General features: G+C 46.9%; 1 protein-coding gene across 1 annotated transcript in view; it reads left to right on the top strand.

Annotated features, from left to right (window-relative positions):
* The window catches only part of LOC125428033 (trophinin associated protein), a 33,926-nt gene extending 26,283 nt beyond the window's left edge, over positions 1-7,643 (top strand). The window contains 6 exon segments of the mRNA XM_048487608.1: positions 413-472; positions 2,166-2,264; positions 3,800-3,943; positions 3,946-4,114; positions 5,733-5,932; positions 7,204-7,643. Coding sequence (XP_048343565.1) covers positions 413-472; positions 2,166-2,264; positions 3,800-3,943; positions 3,946-4,114; positions 5,733-5,932; positions 7,204-7,269 — 738 coding nt within the window. The 3' untranslated portion in view covers positions 7,270-7,643.
* The last annotated feature ends 7,724 nt before the right edge of the window (positions 7,644-15,367 follow it).

Genomic DNA, 15,367 nt, shown 5'->3' with positions numbered 1-15,367 from the left:
ATCCATGAACATCTTGGAGAGCTGCAGTGCCATGAATCTCCAGACCAGCCCCAAAGTTACCCAGCAGGAATGTAGGAGTGTAGAAACACATCTGGATGTAGGAGTTGTGGAAACATGCATGTTGGGCTTTATGGTGAACCTCCCCATCTTGAATTGAAGCAGCAAGAGTAAAATATTTTTGTTTCTGTGTCAGCATAACTGTGAACTTGCTTCCATGTTGCCTCTACTTTGCTGGAATATTTGATGGTGGTATTTAAAAAGGAAACTTGGACTGAGGCTGGATGGGTTTGGTCCCAGCTCTGGACAGGCATAGTTGAGAAACTGCTGCCGTGGCTCTCTAGCCACTAGGACCTGGTAGCAAGTCAACATTGCCGCCAAAAAAAAATTACCCATCTCCTCTTGTCATTTTCAGACTAAGTGGATGGGTGAGCCACCTACAGACATTGTCAGCTCCAAAAAAGAAGTGCACTGGGTGAGTATCCATAAAGAAAGTTAGAGCAGAGGTGTCCAACTATGGCTTCTAAATGTTATGAACTCCAGTTCCCATCAGCACCTGCTGTAGGTTGATGGGAATTGTAGTCCATGAACATCTGAAGCACCAGAGTTGGACACCCCTGGTTAGAGGAACACTTTCAAGAGTTTTTGTCTGTGGGACTCTGCGTGTTGAAGAAGAAGAGTTGGATTTATACCTTGCTGCTCCCGGCAGGAGACTCCAAAGGGGGGCCATGATTCTCCCCTTTCCATTCCCTTCTCACCCTGTGAGGTAGGTGGGGCTGAGAGAGCTCAGAAGAACTGTGACTAGCCCAAGGTCACCCAGCTGGCATGTGTTGGAATCTTCAGGCTAATCTGAATTCCCCAGATAAGCCTCCACAGGTCAGAAGGCAGAGAGGGGAATCAAACCTGGTTCCTCCAGATTAGAGTACACCTGCTCTTAACCACTATGCCACTGCTGCTCCGTCAATATAAATTGAGTGATGGCGTTGTTTGAGCTTCCATCAAATAATACCTTTTATAGAACTTCACGGTGGCTATTAACCTTTTTTGGCAGTCATTCTATTATTATTCTTATTATTTTTTGAACTTATAGCCCACTCTTCCCCCTTACCAATCAGACAAAGTTGCAAGAGTTGTCTGCTGCCAAGCCAAGAAAATGAAAAGCAGCCTTCTACACAGCTTAATACTCTGCTACATTCATTGACGTATAATCAAACGCTCCGGTTTTCTTTCAGGGAAAGTGTTGCCATTGAAGGAAGATTTGTTCAGTCTTATTCCGTGTACACTGAGAGGTTTCTGCAAGGTTACCCTAGGAAACTGCAACCCAAAGATTGCGGAACAGGTTCCATCAAATCCCGTGCCCTTCTTCTGCAAATCTTGGAAAACGTGATTTCTGCTCCATCTCCTGGAAACGTGTCCTGACATTTGCTAATTTCTAAAAGAATTGTGCAAAACTACCTGTATGGAAAAGTCAGTGGGGTTGCGAGCAGACTTTATTTAATAAGTTGCTGTGGCTGTTTACAATTTCAAGTTGTTATGGTTTAAAACGACTTGCATGGATTACCTTTTTGCAAAATTCTGACTTGTGGTTTAGCCAGAGGGTTATCAAACTATTTAATTTATATTGTTGAAGGCTTTCACAGCTGGAATAATTGGGATGTGATGTGGTTTCTGGGTGGTATGGCTGTGGTCTAGTAGCATTTTCCCCTGATGTTTCGCCTGCATCTGTGGCTGGCATTTTCAAAGGATGTTTATATTTAATTTATACCTTGGTTTTCTTCCCTCATGGGGACTTAATGCAACTTGCATCGTTATGCCTTCTGTCTTATTTGTCTTCTCTGCAACAGCCCTGTGGGAGGAAGGGTCAATTGTGTGTGGGGTTGGACCTAGGTCACTTAAGCCGAATTCCATGGCAGCATGGGAATTCGAACCCTGGCCTTCTAGATCATTGTTTCGTACTCCAACCACTATGTCACTGACTCTCCAACTGGCACTCCGCTAGTACAGCCTCACTTCTGTTGAGATCAGCAGGCAATTTCTAGGCAAAGAAAAAACTCTTTGCTGTCTCTCCCTCCTTACTTGTTCAGATCTGGTTTGTGATGATAACTGAATGGGGTGGGGGGGTGGGGGCATGACCAGCTTGCCAGCCTGACCTTTTCCTCCCCAAACAGGAGAAGATTGCCGTGCGTCTCTTTAATGATGGCCTGCAGGCATCAGCAAAGAAAGCGTCTGCTCTTCGTGTCATCCCGTCTGACATGGGGAAACTCCAGGTAAAAAAAAGGAAGGCCCAAGTAGATAGCACAGGGGTGTCCAACTCTGGCGCTTCAGATGTTCATGGACTACAATTCCCATCAGCCCCTGCTGGCATGGCCAATTGGCCAATCAGGGGCTGCTGGGAATTGTAGAACCATGAACATCTGAAGCGCCAGAGTTGGACACCTTCGAGATAGTAGATAGTCGTTCTCCTCTGGTAGAAACTGGTCCCCAACGTTAAAAAAAAATCAAGGAACAGCCATTGCTTCTCTGCAGCTACTGAAGGAGATGGTTGACTATGGATTTCTGTATGCTGAATGAGTGTGAGAAGTTCTCTTCCAGTAAGCTTGTTGGGTAGCCTAAATCCATATACAGATTCCATTGCTAAGTAGGAGTGAGTGTGCTGGGTGGGTGAAATTTTTTGATACTGGACTGAGGTAGGAACAAAATAATGGATGTATATATACAGTGAAGCGAAGAAGAAGAGTTTGGATTTATATCCCACCTTTCTCTCCAGTAAGGAGACTCAAGGTGGGTTACAAGCTCCTTTCCCCACAGCAAACACCTTGTGAGGCAGGTGGGGCTGAAAGAATTCTGAATGAACTGTGACTAGTCCAAGGTCACCCAGCAGCAATGCAGGAGTGAGGAAACACGTCTGGTTTACCAGATAAGTCTTTGCCACTCAGGTGGAGGAGTGGGGAATCAAACCTGGTTCTCCAGATTCGAATCCACCTGCTCTTAACCACTACACCAACCTGGCTTCTACCCACAGTACTAGGAAGTTACTGGAGGAGAGTAGCTGACCACAAAACGTGGCCTGGACTTGGGACAGCCCATGGCACCAGGCAGAATGATTTTTTGAAATGTTTTGATACTGGACTCAGGTGGGAACAAAAGAATGGATATATATATACAGTGAAGCGAAGAAGAGGAGTTTGGATTTATATCCCACCTTTCTCTCCTGTTAGGAGACTCAAGGTGGCTTACAAGCTCCTTCCCTTCCTTTCCCCACAACAGACACCTTGTGAGGCCTTTTTCCCTCCTGTGACTTTTCTCCTTCACTTCAGCCCTTCCTTAACAACTTCCTGCCCTGGAATGTGCCAGGCAAGAATAATTCACGCTAAACTGAGAGTGAATATTTCTGAGTGGAGTGGGGAACAGAAGGGTGGAGATTTGCTGAGTGCTCCAGAACACTGTGTGGTTGAGGCCTGGGGCACACGGTACGAAGGTAATGCAGAATTGCCAGATGTCTTGTACTTTCGCAAACTTTACGATGGCAGTTTTGAGTAATGAGTCGAAGGTGCAAAACACTTATGAGGAACTCATGCGGCCTCAGGTTCATTTTCAAGGCAAGAGATGAGCCAAGGCGGTTTTGCTTCTTCTTAGCAATGCTAGGCTTCCTTAGTTGCCTCCACGTCAAGTACTGATGCTGCCAACCCTGCTTAGCTGCTGAGCTAGTCCAGGCTATCTGGCTGCTGTAGCGAGCAAGGCTAAGCCTAGCAAAGGGCCGGGTTAAAGTTAACTGCCGCACTTCTTGTTGTCTCACTTCCAGCGGGTTGAGTTCTTTGCTCAACTCCTGCAGCAAGAAATCAGTGGCGGCGTTGATGAGGTTGCCCCCTCGCTGGAAGAGCTACACCAACTGTTGTCAGTTCACTGCACGCCTCCTTTTGGGACCCCCAAGCCTGACCTGGTCACCACGCCTCCGCCGAATACTATATGGCAAAGCTTGGGGAGCAGGTAGCTGTCTCTGCCACTGCTGTCGTACCTGTGCCTGATACAACACTCGCTATATGCAACTCACAGCCTGCCTGTTCTGCCCCCTCTATGTGCTCCCTTGGGCCTTCTCCATTCTGTGCAAGTAGTACAGGTAAGACTGGTTGGATTGTCTGGCTTCCCTGGTCCTGGGGGCTGGGGGGGGCGGGGGTGCCACTGTACAATGCGAGGGGCAGCTGGAATGTGCTGTTCACATCCTGGCTGGGATGTAGCGCAGAATGTACCTCCCCAAGAAGGTTTGTTCTGTTTCTTCATGGTGGCAGGGGCGTATTTGCCATGTCCCCGGGCACAACTAATCTCAGTCCACGTGGGGGAGCGCAAAATCACCACGCGCGTGACCAAGAAATAAAGTGAATGTAAAAACCTGCCACACCAATGACTTCCAGAATTTATAAACACACAAGGTGATATGTTTAGTACAAGGCAGTCAGAAAAAGATGCAGTTTGCACATATGAAAACCAAATGCACAGACAGACACTTGACTTTGACCTTGACCTGACTTGACTATGCACTGAAAAGAAGAGACAAAGGACGAGAATGGAAAACTAAGGCAAGACCTAGGGCAGGGGTGGCCAACCCATGGCGCTCCAGATGTTCATGGACTACAATTCCCATCAGCCTCTGCCAGCATGGCCAATTGGCCATGCTGGCAGGGGTTGATGGGAATTGTAGTCCATGAACATCTGGAGTGCCATGGGTTGGCCACCCCTGTCCTAGGGCAGTGATAGCGAACCTTTTCAAGTACGAGTGCCCAAACTGCAACCCAGAACCAACTTATTTATCGCAAAGTGCCAAGGCAATTTAACCTGAATACTGAGGTTTTAGTTTAGAAAAAATGGTTGGCTCCAACACAGGTAAGTATTACTCAGGAGTAAGCTTGGTGGTAGTCGGTGGCTTTGCTTTGGCGCAACTGTGCAACTCTTCCAATGGGTGAATCACGACCCTAGGAGGGTTTACTCAGAAGCAAGCTCCATTGCCAGCAACTGAGCTTACTCCCAGGTAAAGGATCGCACTTTAGTTCTTCGCATGAAAATCAGTGGGGTTTAACAGCGCTTAACAGGGTCACCTACACTGCTTCCCCAAAACTAGGTCTTAGGTTTAATGCTAATAATCGAGCCCAGCAGCCCAGGCCAGCCTAGATGTGGGGGGGGGGGGGGCACACTGTTTGCATGTGCCCACAGAGAGGGCTCTGAGTGCCACCTCTGGCACCCGTGCCATAGGTTCACCACCACTGTCCTAGGGCAACAGCTTCAAACACAGGTAAGTCCTAAAATCCTCTAAAGAAGTATACGATTTCTTCAGAATAATTAGAATAATATAGATGGGGGTGGGGAGTTCTGAGTCTTCTCCCGTTACGCAGCGGCTGGGCTGCTTCGTCAAGGGCTCAAATTTTATAGCCTGCCCATAGCGGGCATTTTTGGTTCTAGCCTCTATAATAATACATAAAATGCATCTGAAACTGAACAATAAATATATCTGTGGGGTGAAAATCTCATGACTGTCTTGCACTAAACATATTACCCCGTGTGTATAAGTTTTGGCAGTAATTGGTGTGGCAGGTTTTTGCTTTTTATTACTTCTCCCCAGCTCAGCCCATCTACATCCAAGGCTGTTAAGGATGCGCTTTGGGCAGACTGTATGTGCTGGTGATGTTGGCCCTGCTGGGCTGTCTGTGGCTGAGCGTTCTTACCACGCTTTGTTCTGTCCGTAGGCGTTCGGGCGCCCTCTTCCTCTGTGGCCCGTTTCAAGCAACGCCTGGAGGATCGGCTGGAAGCAGCCCGGCGTTTCCACGAGGACTGCCTGAATGACGAATGTGCCTTCTACATGTCCCACGTCACCCCCTTTGCCCAGCCTGCGGTGCAACGGTGCAAAGAGCCTGTGGCGAAAATGCTGGATGCTCAAGATACGATGGTAAGCTTGGGAGCATCTGGATTCTCCCTCGCCCTGCATCACGATGAGTCTGTGCTTCTCTAACCTAGGAAGGCTACAGACATATACGAACAGCCCCTTTCCAAGTAGTAACGGAGCTACTTGACAGAATGTTGGGAGTCGCTTATCAAAGTGGCACACCGTGGTGGTTCTGGCCACTCAATAAATGGGTCCTCTGTGGTCACCCAAAACATTAGGGTACACTTGCCTAAGACCTTAAAAGTCATTAGTTTGGGGAAGAATTTAGATCATGAACATCCTGGCATTGCAGGTTAGGTTCAAGAACCTTTTAACAGAATAAGCTGGCATGTTGCAGAGGCTAAGAGGCAGATTGTAATCTAAGAACTGGGTTTGATTCTCCACTCCTCCTCATGAAGCCTGCTGGGTGACCTTGGGCCAGTCACAGTTCTCTGGGAGCCAGTGTGGTGTGGTTAAGAGTGGTGGATTCCAACAAGGACAACCAGGTTTTAGTTCCCACTCCTCCGCATGAAGCCTGCTGGATGATCTTGGGCTAGTCATGATCTTCTCAGAACTCTCCCAGCCTCACCTACCTCACGAACCTCCGGTTCGCCAGATAAGAGTGTGCCGTCATGTAGAGGAGTGGGGAATCCACGCTGGTTCTCCAGATTAGTCTACTGCTCTTAACTACTACACCACACTGGCTGTCTGGTTGCCCGTTAACTGAGTGGCTGTCACCCCCCTTTTTTCCTTTTTGTGGGCAGGGGTCAAACGCCAGGTCTTGGGGACTCCATTTTGTGGCTTGAAGGAAGCATGGAAGGCAGTAGGTAAAACATGAGAACATAAGAATAAGCCAGCTGGATCAGACCGGAGTCCATCTAGTCCAGCACTCTGCTACTCGCAGTGGCCCACCAGGTGCCTTTGGGAGCTCACAGGCAGGATGTGAAAGCAATGGCCTTTGGCGGCGGCTGCTGCTGCTCCCGAGCACCTGGTCTGCTAAGGCATTTGCAATCTCAGATCAAGGAGGATAAGATTGGTAGCCATAGATCGACGCCTCCTCCATCAATCTGTCCAAGCCCTTTTTTAAGCTATCCATCACCACTTCTTGTGGCAGCATATTCCAAACACGGGAGGGCCAGAGCTCTGGATCTAATTTGGGAGTGATGTTTGGGGCCTCCTATTTTAGTCTGTTATGAGTAAAATTTAGGGTTTTTTTTAAGTACACAGAGAGGAATGTGTGTTTTGACCAGCTAATTCTGTCTCCTCCTTTTCTGCTTCTCCTCTTCACCTGCCAGCACTTTATCCCCATCTCTGGGCCTCAGTCTCCCCTCCTGGAAGCAGAGAGGTCTTCCCCAACATGATGGTCGAGCCTTTGACCAGCGGCTGCAGCCTGGTGCACTGAAGCTCATCCGTGAATCTTATCCAACTCAGCAGGTTGAAAGTTCCCGCTGTAGTCCTGCTGCCCTTGGAAACTTTGCCTTCCCACATCCAACAAATCTCCCTGGGACGCAAAATCTCCATGACTTTTGATTTCTTTTTTTGGGTGGGGAGAGCTGAAATGTCTTCTTGGTCTGTCAGCAGTCAGTGCCTTATAGGAAGGACAAGGGCTGGTTATGGCAGAGACAGAGTGCCCTTGGGCGACAGAGGCAATACGCTGTGTTTTACTGCAATATTGTACAGATTTTTTTTTCCAATAGAGACAAATAAAAATTTGACTGTTACTTCTCCAAAAAAATGGGAATGTTATTTGCTGATAAGAACAACTCACAGTTGCTGACGCATGCAGTTAATTGTTTCCAGACTCATTTGGCCGGCTGGAGAAAGCGCCTTCGGTAACATTCCACTCCTATATCTGGACACTGGGTTCTTCAGCTGTTGTGAGTCTGGTCCAGGGGTGTTCGTGGACTATGATTCCCATCAACCCCTGCCAGCATAGACAATTTGGCCACGCTGGCAGTGGCTAATGGGAATCGTAGTCCATGAACATCTGGGGCTCCAGAGTTGGACACCCCTGGTCTGGTCAATAAATTTTAAAGTATCTGTTGACAAGTCTGTTTTTGTTTTAATACGCCTCACCCTGCTTCGGTAGTTCTGCATGGGTTTTAGAATCCACCTGGTCTAAACCATTACACTTAAAGAAATGCACCCTTTTTCTAATGGCATGATGGCTTGAGATAATAGGTGCATATTTTAGATTCCCACCCCGCCCCCGCCACTGCACAGTTTTGTGCACCTAAGGCTTTTCCCTTGTTATGGCCCTCTTCCTTTCATAGGTGCAGCTACGCCATACCTGTTACAAACATGGGGAGACTCCCAAATGAAACGGGTTTCCTCTTCCTCTCCTAAAACAAAAGAAAAGCGCTAACCAGCCCACTTGGCTCAGCCCCCTTTTTAGCGAGGTCTACTCCAGTGCAGGCCTCCTTTCAAATGCACAGCAGGCTCCCAACATGTTAAAAACATGTTCCAAGCTTGTGTACCCAAGGGGTGGAAGGGAGGTTTGAATCCAGTGGTGGAGCTACAAGGGGATGGGGGGTGAGTCGTGCACCGGGCGCACGCCTAGGGGGGGCATGGAAAACCACCCCAGGCCCCTCCCCCTTCCCCCCACCCCCTGGCACCCCCACAGTTCCCCCCACCCCCCTTCCCACACTTACTTTAGTTCCTTTCCTTTTCCTAAATTTTTGTCAGGCTGAAAAAAAGGCCTGTTCACAGTACAGGCTAAAAATGATCTGAGGAACTACAGTTCCCAGGAGACCTTGGGGCTCACAAAGTCTCCTGGGAAGTATAGTTCCCATCAGGCCGTTTTTAAGCCTGAACTGTGAATAGGCTGTTTTTTTCAGCCTGAAAAAGTTCTAGGAAAAGGAAAGGAACTAAGGTAAGGGGGGGAAGGGAGGGCGCTCGGGGGGCATGGGGGGCAGGGCGCTGAGGGGGGGCATGGGGGGCAAAAATTATAGACTGCACACCAGGTTCAGTTTGGCCCAGCTATGCCTCTGGTTGAATCATGCGGGTGGCATGTTCTGATACACAAATATCTTCCGTCCGGGAATTGAATCAATTTTATTATGATCCAAAGATCAGCAGCCACAAACAAAGACATACAAATCCATCTTACAAAATATGCAGCCAATAAAATATTGATCCAGATGGAATTAAATGAAAACGATGAAGCTATTACAAATGAGCCACTTTCTTTTGCCTCATTTTGCATGCTATATTACAGAATTTTGCTACCTTGCCGAATTTTTCAGCAGCACGATCAGCAAGAAGAAGAGCAACTTATGGTTTGTTCTACCAGAAATTTAGACCAGGGATGTCCAACTCTGGTGCCCCAGATGTTCATGGACTACGATTGCCAGCCCCTCCCGGCATGACCAGTTGGCCATGCTGGCAGGGGGTGATGGGAATCGTAGTCCATGAACATCTGGGGCACCAGAGTTGGACACCCCTGATTTAGCAAAACTGGAGTGACGTATCTAATATGAATATTCTGATAAAAGTAACCATGCTCAATAGTTTCTATCATTCCCAACTAACATGGACATTCATTTAATCTAAGACATTTTGGAATAAAGTATAACAATTTGGAATGAGTATATTATTAAATGCTACCTGGGACTAGGTCTCGTCCTACAAAGCTGTGGGGTGCATTAAGGTAGCCCGAAGGCCTACAGGCAGGGCTCCAGGTGAGACTGCCTCGCATCTACCTGCAGCTGTCATTCCCAGTGCATAGTGATGAATGGTATAGCTGTAGCTGTTTCATTCAGATACACCCACCTAGTGTCGTCTAACCTAAATGAGAATGAATGATTCTCTTTACTCCTCTCTGTGGGTGCTGCAAAGGGATGAAACCTTCACCACTACCTTCCCACGCTGGCCTCTGGCTTCCAAACAAAAAACCTGCTCGCTTTCCATCACTAAGCTAAGTGAAGGACCTTTTTTTGTTGAAGGTCATGGCCAGAAGCAGCCTGGTTCTAGTTTTGTGAAATAAGTTTGCTGTGGCCTGTGCCTGTTTGCTAAATGAGCCAGACTGTGGAAGAGCAAGACCTAAAATGGGAAAGTAGCTTTTCCCCTCATCAGGGTTTCTTCATCCGGATTCCAAAAAATTGCATTTGAGACCCTAAAAAGAAAAGTTTGGATTTATATCCCACCTTTTTCTCCTGTAAGGAAACTCACGGTGGGTTACAAGCTCCTTTCCCTTCCTCCCTCACAACAAACACCCTGTGAGGTGGGTGGGGCTGAGAGAGCTCCGAAAAGCTGTGACTAGCCCAAGGTCACCCAGCAGCAACATAGGAGTGCGGAAACACATCTGGTTCACCAGATAAGCCTCTGCCACTCATGTGGAGGAGTGGGGAATCAAACCTGGTTCTCCAAATTAGAATCCACCCGCTCTTAACCACTACACCCCACTGGATGTCTTGCATGGGGCAGAGGAGTGGAGTATTTTATCAGAATACCCTGCTGTCTGCCACTGGTGAATATGGCCTGGTCCTACAGGCAGAAAAAAGGGTGGGATAGAAATCGAATAAGTAAATAAATAAATTCTAATTTACTCCCTGGAGACTTAGGTGTTTATAAGAGGCTGGCGTCGTATCTGAGAAACTGATCTTAAACTCCGTGTCTCGTTAGATCAGCTGCACCCGTTGAACTGTTATTGAGCCGCTATCCCACAGTGAACAGGGTGACTGAGGCACTGGTTAGGGTTAGGTGCACTGGTGGTCACCACGGGTGCCAGAGGCAAAGGGATGGCAAGCAGTCTTATCGTTGCCCCTTCTACCTGCCCCTGGCTTTGGGGTCTGCTGCCCCAACTGGCAGCTCCAGGATGTTCTCCTGTGAGAGGCCTGCTTTCTCCCTCCTGCCAGCAAGAGGCTGGGGTGGTTTTCCAGGGGTTTTGTGGGTGGCGGCTTCCTGTCGGCGCACTGTGCAAATAGGGTCCCATGATACAGGGCGGGGAGCAGTGGCACCAATAGGATGCCAAAAATGATTGGACCCTTCTCGGCTGAGCCTATTGTCCTGTCACTCTCCAGCCTTCTAAAAGAGGAAGATTGATGAAATTACTAGACCTGCTTATGTGGTATTTGGCCTACCGGGCTTGTGTGGTCTGGACCACAATTTTCCTACAGAAAGAACAAGAAATATGCTGGCTCTAAGCAGGCGGGCCAGGGAGAATGGTAAGCTTTCCTCCTTGTGTCAGGAAAGCACATTCCAACCCTTCCATGTTTAAGTTCAGTTTTTTTTCCTGCCTCACAAAAAGGTGTTAGTAAATTGTATATTCCTCCACCACAGAACTCAACATGCTGGATCTTTTTTGTTGTAGAATGCTCCGCCTAGTCCCCGCCTAGCCCTGCTCCCCCATCTGTTTGAAAGTTTGATAAGTGTCCAATGAACCATAAATGCTCTTGTATCAAAGTACCATGTTCAATAATGCACAAAATAATGGTTTTGACAAAGGCAGTGGTGTATAAATTAACGATAATTCTCATATTCATTCAGGACTATATTCTAATGTAGAAGCAGACAATTTTCTCGACCACTGCACCTCCACTGACAGTACTGCCATCTTTATCTGAGACACAGCTGCAGCAATTGCTGTCAGCTGGGTGAGGCAGAGTTAAATTTCCCTCTGCACAAAATGACAGGATGTGCTAAATTTCTGCAGTGGCACAGTGGTTAAGGGCAGGTGCATTCTAATCTGGAGGAACCGGGTTTAATTCCCAGCTCTGCCGCCTGAGCTGTGGAGGCTTATCTGGGGGATTCAGATTAGCCTGTGCACTCCCACACACGCCAGCGGGGTGACCTTGGGCTAGTCACGGTTCTTCTGAGCTCTCTCAGCCCTACCTACCTCACAGGGTGTTTGTTGTGAGGGGGGAAGGGCAAGGAGATTGTAAGCCCCTTTGAGTTTCCTACAGGAGAGAAAGGGGGGATGTAAATCCAAACTCTTCTTCTTCTTCTTCAGGTGGATTCAGTTCGGCAGAATCCCTGCAAGATGTTAAGTAAAATGTAACTACCCACACTGCTGTCTTGTGCTCTGCCGTCCGCACATAACACTCAAACTGACCGTGTGCACAGAACATGTTTATGAAACCAAATTAAGTACATTGATTTATGCAGCAATAGACATGGTGTCTGTTAACCAAAAAAAAATTGGAAATTGGAGGAAGTGACTTTCGAATAGCTGACAGCCAGACGCTGGTGCGTGCTAGATGAAGAAAAGTTTCTTGGTTTTTAAATGACGGTGGCAGCCACTGACCGCCAGATGGCAGCCAAGACTCTAGCAGCCCTGGTGATAAAAAAACAGTTTTATCCCTTTCTGTGGTTGACTATATATGAGGTCTATCTCAAAGTTTTGCTTGAAGAACCACCAAGAACAAGCAAATGCATTAAAAATGGTGCCATGTCAGCTGGGCACAGGCTGGGGAAAAGGTCTGTTGTTGGTGAATTTATGACTTCCTATACTCGATCCCTCCTAGGGAGGGATGATTCATTCATTCTTGGCTGATTGCAATTATTTTGATTCCAAAGGGGGAACCTTCTTAAGCTGGCTGCAGCAAACACAGCGCAGTGACACTTTAAACAGTCACATAGTTTTATTGTAGCTTAATTCCAGTTGCATTTGACAAAATGGGGTCTAGCCTATGAGAGTTTATGCTGAAATAATATTTTGTTAGTATATAAGCAGTGGTGGGATTCAGCTGGTTCGCACCACTTCGGCAGAACTGGTTGTCAAAATGGTGCTTGTAAACAACCAGTTAAATTATTTGAATCCCACGGTGCCACAAGACTCATGGTTAAGATAACTGGGGCGTAGGAGAATCAGATGTGGCGTAGGAGAATCAGATTGTGGCGTAGGAGATTAAGAGCTCGTGTATCTAATCTGGAAGAACCGGGTTTGATTCCCAGCTCTGCCACCTGAGCTGTGGAGGCTTATCTGGGGAATTCAGATTCGCCTGTACACTCCCACACACGCCAGATGGGTGACCTTGGGCTAGTCACAGCTTCTCGGAGCTCTCTCAGCCCCACCTACCTCACAGGGTGTTTGTTGTGAGGGGGGAAGGGCAAGGAGATTGTAAGCCCCTTTGAGTCTCCTGCAGGAGAGAAAGGGGGGATATAAATCCAAAACTCTTCTTCTTCTCTTCTAGTACACTTCATCTACATAAAGTTTGTGCTGATCCTTCACCTAAGCTTTGACTACGCTGGACTGTCTCTGTGGGCCCTGTGATATGTTTGAGGTTCAGTCACAAGAAGAACACTCCAAAGAAGGATTGAATATATGGTGTAGCAGTGAGATTGTTGGCCTGGTCTAGGGGTCTGCAAACTATGGCTCTCCAGATGTTCACCCAGCAGGCTTCATGTGCAGGACTGAGGAAGCAAACCTGGTTCACCAGTTCAGAACCAACCGCTCATGTGGAGGGGTGGGGAATCAAACCTGGCTCTCCACATTAGAGCCCACAGCTCCTAACTACTACAATACTCATGCATGCAGTATTGCAGTTAGCCATGGACCAAAGGGTGATTTCAGCATTTGCTTGACCTGGAACATGAAGAAACATGTGCGGAGAATATAGTGTTTTATCATCAAATGGAGAATGATACATAGTTTAGTTAGCTGTTATAGGGGAATGGCTTTCTCAGCTATGGCCCTTGGGGAATGCACACTCTGATAACAGATGTTTTAGGCTGTTTTGATAGTAGCATGGCGCTGAGTCATGCATCTGCACATTTTATAGGTACTATCTGATTTCTGTTGGTTTCAAACTGATTTATTATGATGTTCTTCAAGTGTTGTAAGCCGCCATGAGACCCCTTGGGTAAGCAATAGACTACAAAACAATTCTAATAAATAAAAGTGGCTTAAAATTGTAGGAGAGGCAGTGTGGAATAGTGGTTAAGGGCAGTGGACTCTAATTGGGTGAACCAGGGTTGATTCCCCACTCCTTCACAAGGACGGCTGACTCTTATTCGGTGAACTGGATTTGTTTCCCTGCTCTTACACATGAAGCCTGCTGGGTGACCTTGAGCTAGTATAAGGGTCCGTTATTCCAGTCAATAACAAGTCTCAAGAATGGCTCAAGAGCTTTATTAGAACTGTGTCAGCCCAATGGCCAGATAGCCAAAACTGAGGTTTGGCTCTCTGGCCCCTGGTATATACCTGTAAGTTACAGTTTGACTCAACCCATAATCCCCCCCACCCTCGCATTCCCATAATATCAGCATGAGAAAGGAGAAAGAGACATTGTTTTTGGGACATGCAGGCTACTCCCTCAGGAAGGCCGATAAGAATTAGCAGTTAAGCACTATTGAACTATTTACTTGCAAGCGAGAAGAGGCCCCATGGCCTTGGGCAGTGATGAAGAAGAAGAAGAAGAGGAGGAGTTTGGATTTATATCCCCCTTTCTCTCCTGCAGGAGACTCAAAGGAGCTTACAATCTCCTTGCCCTTCCCCCCTCACAACAAACACCCTGTGAGGTAGGTGGGGCTGAGAGAGCTCCGAGAAGCTGTGACTAGCCCAAGGTCACCCAGCTGGAGTGTGTGGGAGTGCACAGGCTAATCTGAATTCCCCAGATAAGCCTCCACAGCTCAGGCGACAGAGCAGGGAATCAAACCCGGTTCCTCCAGATTAGATACACGAGCTCTTAACCTCCTACGCCATTGCTGATAATAGCTGGGCCATCTGCTCCAAGGCTGTGTACCTGTGAGCTGCCAGGCCAAGCATATATATGAACATGAGAACATAAACATATAAGAACATAAGAACATATATATATATACACACACACACACACATATATATATACATATATATGTATACATATATACACATATATATCATATATATCTCATATATAATGTTATCTCATATATAATGAATATATATAAAATGAATATAGATATAATGAACCAGAGTTCTAGTTTACAGAAGGGAAAAGGACCTGTCTGGCTCTAGTGCGAACTTTAAAACTCTATTTTTAATGAAAGGAATTAAAACATTTATATAACAGAACCACAACTGTTAATCAACAACAAAAGTATACATATTATAAATAACAACAACAATCAAACAATGAATAATACACACACAGGGGATCCCAAATACAATAATATCAAGTCTCTGTAATGAAGTTATTACTTTGAAAGAGATCCACTAATGGTGTGGAAGTGAAGGATACCAATGTCTGATGCCTTTAAATACTCAATTTCTTTTCCCTTCTGTAAGCTAGTTCCCTCAGCACTCTCTCAGCCTTACCGACCTCACAAAGTGTCTGTTGTGGGGAGAGGAAGGGAAAGGAGTTTGTAAGCTGTGCTGAGACTCTGTACAGTCGACAAAAGCAGAGTATCGATCCAAACTTCCTCTTCTAGCAGTAAGAACGTTTTAAAAAATCAAGACTCTTCATGACAGGATTAATTTTTAAAAGAGATGATGATGGCAGAGGAAGAGGAAGAGGAAGAAGAAGAAGAAGAAGAGGA

Source organism: Sphaerodactylus townsendi, linkage group LG03, assembly GCF_021028975.2.
Source record: "Sphaerodactylus townsendi isolate TG3544 linkage group LG03, MPM_Stown_v2.3, whole genome shotgun sequence".
In the NCBI taxonomy this organism is placed as follows: Eukaryota; Metazoa; Chordata; class Lepidosauria; order Squamata; family Sphaerodactylidae; genus Sphaerodactylus; species Sphaerodactylus townsendi.
The sequence above is the reverse complement of the archived record's forward strand: the minus strand, read 5'-3'. Positions and strand labels throughout refer to the sequence as shown.